The sequence below is a fragment of the Anser anser genome, assembly GCF_964211835.1.
Source record: "Anser anser genome assembly, chromosome: Z".
Taxonomy (NCBI): domain Eukaryota; kingdom Metazoa; phylum Chordata; class Aves; order Anseriformes; family Anatidae; genus Anser; species Anser anser.
In genome coordinates, this window is record NC_139723.1 from 10,703,126 (window position 1) to 10,709,923 (window position 6,798).

General features: G+C 39.0%; 1 protein-coding gene across 1 annotated transcript in view; it reads left to right on the forward strand.

Annotated features, from left to right (window-relative positions):
• Positions 1-6,798, forward strand: part of GRIN3A (glutamate ionotropic receptor NMDA type subunit 3A) — a 78,988-nt gene that overhangs the window by 63,003 nt on the left and 9,187 nt on the right. Inside the window, exons 7-8 of the mRNA XM_083818569.1 lie at positions 4,081-4,245; positions 5,474-5,547. Coding sequence (XP_083674695.1) covers positions 4,081-4,245; positions 5,474-5,547 — 239 coding nt within the window. The remainder of the gene's footprint in view (positions 1-4,080; positions 4,246-5,473; positions 5,548-6,798) is intronic.

A 6,798-nucleotide genomic window follows, 5' to 3' on the forward strand; every position in this document is an offset into this window, starting at 1 on the left:
CTGTGTGGTGCTGCCAACCTGCAAGGAATCCACAGAAATCTTTAGAGGCTTCTGATTAGTCAAAGCTGGACCACAAATGTATTTGATGGCCTATTCACAGCTCTCAGTACAACGAGGGAGAGTAAACTATTTGCAGTGTCTCAAAGCACAGAGTAAAGCAGGATTTTTGCACTTGAAATCCAATAATTAAACACTGAGTGCTGTTTTTGTCTCTGCTCTCCCCTTCAAACAGAACACAAACTCTTCTCTGCATCCTCCACCTTCTCTTAAGTGCCCAAAGAAAAAGCATGTAACTCTGGATGGAACAGACAGCAGGAAATGTTTAGGTAGCAGTTGGAGATAAGGGTTGATAAATCAGAAATGTCTTTCCAAGGGTATATAAAAAGGCAGATACTTCCATGTCTGCTCTTGTATTTGTTAGTTTTCACAAATTGCCAATTTGCCCATTTGTAAGTGGCAAATGACTCAGAGGCTGTTGCCACTGTGTCCTTGCCACCCTATCAGCTGTAATCATCAAAGGATTGACTGTGCTTGCTTATTGCTTCAGAACCACCACATGGACAAACCTGAGTTCCTTCTAAAATGCAGGGAGCTACCTCCTGAATTTATGATTACAGATTTGGAGCAAGAACTCTATCCTGGGTTAATAGAAGCTCACCAGACTGTGAGCTTTTATTCCTTAATAAGGACAAGATATTGCACTAAAGAAGTCATCTGTTGCTTTTATATTGTCAGCAAAGGACTAGCATACAAACCTGACCCACATCACTTCAGCAGCCAGGAAAGCACTGGGTGTACAGAGAATATAGTCTATTGCTGCTCTTTCGCAATATAACCTATATGCACACCTACAAATGCATACACAAATGACAAAATAAGGATTGGAGTTTGCTGCTGTGATACTGATCATCAGGATACTATGAAAATGAGAGATGCCTCTATCAGATGCTTGCCTTTATTATTTAATGTGTATGTGTCTCAAGTAATTATGAACAGCTGATAATCTGCCTTCTTACAAGGGTATGTAAATCTGCTGACTTTACTACAGATAATAACTCCATACACTGTAACACAGACTGAGCTAATTACTTCTCCTCTACCTCTTTGCCATGCAATTTATTCTCAAGATTTCCCTTTAATGTGTAGCCTTTATCAGGCAGCTCTTGCAATGCATTATCTTCTTTATTGCTGGATGAAATACTATTGAAGCTTTGTTTTAGCACGGCCATTCCCAGTGAAAGATGTCTTGTTTGGGACAATTTCAAAAGCTATCCATTACAAGTGAAAAACATATCTGGGATGCCACTGCTGGAATTTCTTTCACCTGTTTCCAGGGAAGGTAGAAAACCATTCTACAGAGCTGACAGGACAGTGAGCCAGATTCTCATCAGCATAAATCAGCACAACTTTACTGAAGACAAGGGAGTTATTTTTCATGCGAGGAGCTGGCCAAGTGTTCTTTCTGCAGCCGGTGCTAGAATGGCATCAATCACCAACCTCAGGCTGGAGGAGACATCTCAGGTGTGCAGGAATCCCCAGTGCAACTGCCACTATGTCTCCTTTATCTTTTTGTCTTTCTTTCCCTTTTTTTTTTTCTCTTTGAATTGCTAGAGTTTTATCATATTCCGTTAAACCTAGTCTCTACTCTCAGAGCAATATAAATGCTCCCTGGCATACAGCAACCTAACACTGGCAGATCAGCCTCTTTACTGATCTCCCATGCTTTTGGGGATTTCTTTGTTACTTCCCATGTAGTTAAGGAAAAGGACCTTTGCCCAGCTGATTCACGGTTTCCTGTCCCCAGGGAAATCTATGGCAAGCTCAGTGTCCTTCTGTAGACACCTCTGTGTGACACCAAACAGCAGCAGCCTGGGAGCATATATATAGGTATGTTCTTCAGATGACTGAGCAAGTCCATTCCTTATCAATTAATTTTCTATTTCTCACTCAATTTATTCTTGTAGTTACTGTTAAGTCTACAACTCTAAATATGTTGTTTCATACTGATCCTTGAACTTCCTATTTTGGGAAGCAAGTGATGCTTGATCTTGTTAATGCTTTGCGAAGGATTAACAAGAGTGAATGTCCTATTCAGCTAGCATGGATAGCAGCACTTTGGCTTCTTATAAGTATTTTTTTATGCTGAATTCAGAGATTGGCCATATTCAGGTCTACAGACTGAGAAAAAGATCAGATGCAGGGCCTCAATCTGCTTTTATGCTATGTAGGCTAAAACTTGTGTTTTGCTGCTAATTAAAAGCAAACAAACAAAGAAACAAACAAAAACAGGCCAGTAACACAGAGCTCCGATCAAAGAATTTGTTTTTTCAGTGGTTTAGAGTATTACCACCTGTGATTTTTGTAACCCCTCCTGTTCCCCTGACAAGAAGGACAAACTGTGGGACAACAGATTCTTGCCAACAAGAAATTCCAGTGCGGAGAGGGAGTTTTGGTTTTAGGCTGAACTGATGAACTGTCAACGTGAGCAAAACGTGGGCAAAAAATCTTGTTTCAAGATTCTGACACTCTTCTACCCCAAAGTCATTATCTTGTATTTTTCTTCTTTCCTTTCCTTTCCTGGCTGCAGTAGTTTTCTTTAGAGACTGTTTTTACACCCCCATTACAGCTCTTGAAGTGTTGATTCATTAGTAAAAGAATTCTCTTTTCAAGAATTCTGCTTGGGGCAAGAAGGTTGCAGAGGGTCCTCAAAATGACGTTTCATTGCCATTTCTACATACAAGTGTTCACACTCTGCTTGACTGCTGAAGCTTTGTTCTTAAAAACCTGTGATATGCTGCCTCATATCATTGTGTTCTAAAGAGAAGAAACCAAATAAAGAAACCGAGAGGGAAATACCATCAGTAACCCAGTAAAAGTATATAAAGAGACTTTAGAGTCTTCAACTTCAGTAGATTCATCACAAATCAATTCTGGCTTAAAATGACCACATAATAAGATCTATCCAAAAATGTGATTTATCTCTCAACTAGATCTGGTTTCTTTTGTGGGTTGCACAGCTATAGTCATAACAGAGCACTCTCCACCCCCACGACAAAAACAACAAACTCAAGGCACACAAAGGTCAAATATTCATGGTGATAGTATCCCAGATGGCATCTCCTGACACGTAACCCTACCGAAGCAATTTTCTAATGTCATGGTGAGTAACATTCTTTAATAGAAAGACAGGGGTAGAATCTGTATTCTTGGAAATATTTCCCAAGAAGTCTGTGGGCAATAATTATTAGGAAGAGTTTTTAGTTGTTGATGAATTCATAACTGAGTTACAGGGGCATGACAGTAAGGGTACTGAGACTTTACATAACAGGCACGCCTGACCTATAAATTGGAGAGCAGTTTTTTGTGGTATAGACTGCTGCTGTACATAGTTCCTCAGTCTTCAGACATGATTAATGCCAATAAGAGATTCAAATTAATAAATGGCTCCTAAACTACATGAAAGGAGTGGGTCAGGGGAAGCCAAGGTGAGTGTTCATTTTTCATAATGGTGGTGAAGATTCCTAAAAAACACAGTTTTAGTTGCGTTAACGTAGGGAGCAGAGAGATGCAATGTTTGTGCTACTACTTCAAAACATTTTCTCCATGACCTTCCATCAAGGGTAAAGCACAAAAAGAGAAAGTTAATGATCAGTTCTCAGAAAATATGAACAGTCTTAGCTCACTGCTGATGAAAGATTTGCTCTACAGTTCATTGAGTATATTCTGTCAAGCAGTATGTGCTTTTACAAATGCAAATGCAAAGATACCCCAAGTACTGGATTCTCAAGTGCTCAGCACTTCATCTCATTAGGGAAATAGCACAGCAAAAAAAAAAAAATAAAAAAAATCCCTGGTCTATGCCTGAATCTCACTCCCATTACAGGTCTTTTGCTCTGACTGAACACCAAGTTCTCCAGTGGCCACACAGCACAGAAAGGTTTTGCTGTGACCAAGATCCAGACTATTCTGCAATACTTCACTGCTGTGTCAGACCACATTTCCAAATGATGAAACAGAAGCATCTATTAAAATAAACTAACAGTCTCCTTCATTAACTTCCCCTTTTGATTTTATTCACAGACACTGCAAATGGGCATCAAGCATTTTTCTGGGCTCTTTGTGATGTTGTGCATTGGGTTTGTCTTGTCCATTCTCACAACCATTGGGGAACACATTGTGTACAGATTGGTTCTACCACGGATCAAGAAGAAATCCAAGATGAAGTACTGGCTCCATACGAGTCAGGTATGTGTTCAGTAGCAACCCTATGAAAATAATGTCAGCGTGATTAGGAAAGCCTGGACAAGAGTAACGTATAAAAGGCTGCAAGAAGAGCACCACCAAGTGGCATTTGAAGTGTGACAGCAGCTACTGGAATTTGAAAAGTCTTACTTAAGGATAAAATCAAAAGCACAAAGGAAATACTTTCAAATATTTATTTACTTTATTTATGTTCAGATTTAAAGTGTTCAATCTTTCTTTCTTGGCCCTAGCAATAATATGTGAGTTTCCTGGTTCTATAAGTCACACAGAAAATGTTTCTTTATTCTCCTTCTAGGAACGAGGAAATTTTCTTTAAGCATATTTCCATGTAATTCTAATTCAAAAATAATAATAATAATAATAAAGAAAGAAAGAAAAGCAAGAAAGGGGAAAAAAAATAAGATCAAGACCTCAAAACCCTGAATGATACATCATGAGTTTTACTCCTTTAGCTTCTAACTCCTCTAAACTTCTAAACCTGGTCCGGAGGTGTTCAAGACCAGGTTGGACGAGGCCCTGAGCAATCTGGTCCAGTGGGTGGCATCCCTTCCCATGGCAGGGGGGTTGGAGCTGGATGATTTCTGAGGTCCGTTCCAAAAGTCATTCTATGTATCTATGCAATGTTCACAACTGCAAAGTCTACAGAACGGGCCTTTCCATTTGTACTTTTAACCATACCACTCTTTTGGACACCAACAGCGTTATTAATTTGGCCTGGATAGCCCAAAGATTTTATCTTATTATAATGGGCTTCTAACCTTTTTCATGCATGCACGAAGTGCTGGGTAATTTCCTCCACTACTCTAAGGAAAAAATGGAAGAAAATTGCTCTGCATGTTTGCGCTAAAGGAAGAGGTTACTTTGCAGCAAAAGGCAAAAAAAAGTAATAATAATAAAAGCTTCTACTGCTTTCAAGCAGTACAGTGATAGATATTTTTAGAAAATAATGTAGTTTGCTAAGATCCACCTTTGGAATTCTAACACCAAGGATTGCTAGTAAACTACCTCTCCCCCTTTCAGATTGCCCTTCTTCAGGGAAGTATGGGAACATACATTTGTTGTAATGGCAAAGCACAGACATTGCTTGTATCCTTGAACAAGCAAAATAATTTATACTCAAGTCCATCACACAAAGCCCAAATTGTTTATGTATTTATGGAGCTATTTTTAATCTTGCTTTTAGTAATTTATTTTCTTCTTTTCCCTCTAGAGATTACATCGTGCTCTGAACAGTTCATTTATTGAAGACAAATGCCAGCCTAAGACAAAACGAGTAGAAAAGAGGTAGGAATTTTTGCATGCCTTAAAAACCAAAGTACAGAAATTACTTTTAAATGAAGTGCAGTGTGTCTGGATATCTACTTATGGGTCTAATACACTCCAAAGATAACAGAACAGGAAGAAAAAAAAAAAAAAGAAAAGGAAACAATAGAAATGACAAGAGGGAAGCAGAAATGAGCTGTTTACAATAGAAAGCATTAAACCCAGAAATCTTGTTCTTTCATGATTTCCCTTACAGCTAAATAAAGCGCTCCATTCTAAATACACGCATTGCAGATTTTAAAGTTTGCTGCCTTGTTTTTCCTCATATATTAATGAACTGGCAGATGTATAGGGCCCTGTGAGACAGCTTTGCAGTGAATAACTGATCAGGTGGTATATGTTTATTTTTTTTTCAGCTTTCTTATTTTTCAGAATAAGAACTAAGCTGAAAAAAGGAAAATGCAGTCCTTTCAAAAACCTTTGTCTCTTGTTGGAGAAAAAAGTAGGCAACAAACTTGCCTTGTGCTCTGAAGAGCAAACAGTCTGACTTATCTATGACCCTGGGGAACACAAGGCATTCTCTTAAAACTAAACACTTGCTCAGTAACTTAAAACTTGATGCAGGCAACAGCTTTTATACCCGAGTAGAAAATGAGTAGAGACGTATAGAAAAGAAACATCTTCCTGGCTGCTGCTGTGTGTATTTGGCATGACTGAAACTCCGTGTAACTTCAGTGTGGCCAGAACATGTAAATGAATGTCTTGCTCAGTTTGTTAGTCCTGCACCAATGTCAGCAAATATAAGAAATAAACACTTACAGGCTTCTAGACTGCCTATATGTAAATGAGTTCATAAAAATGCATGCAACTAATTTCCTCTGTTCGTTCCTTCATTTATTGCCCCAATAAATCCTCAGTGTAGCACCTCCTTGCCACAGCAGCTCCTTGCTTTTGATCTCTAAACGGTAGTAACAAGTGCTGCCTGCCGCAAAACATGTCTTCCTCCCACATCGCCCTTGTAGGGGCAGTAGCAGTCCAAGGGCAAAGGAGTCCTTCCAAGTGGGGGGACTCTGCATCTCTGATAATAATCATAAAAAAAAAAAAGCACTGGCTGTATTATTTGACAGATACTGAGCTGTGCAAAAACTTCATAACACAAGGAATGGTCACAAGCCTTATACTGTGGCTTAGAAAAAGAAGTACACAAATATTCTTTAATAATTCAGAGCAGAGATGTGCTGCTGCCAAAAAACCCTGCTTGTGCAACACCTA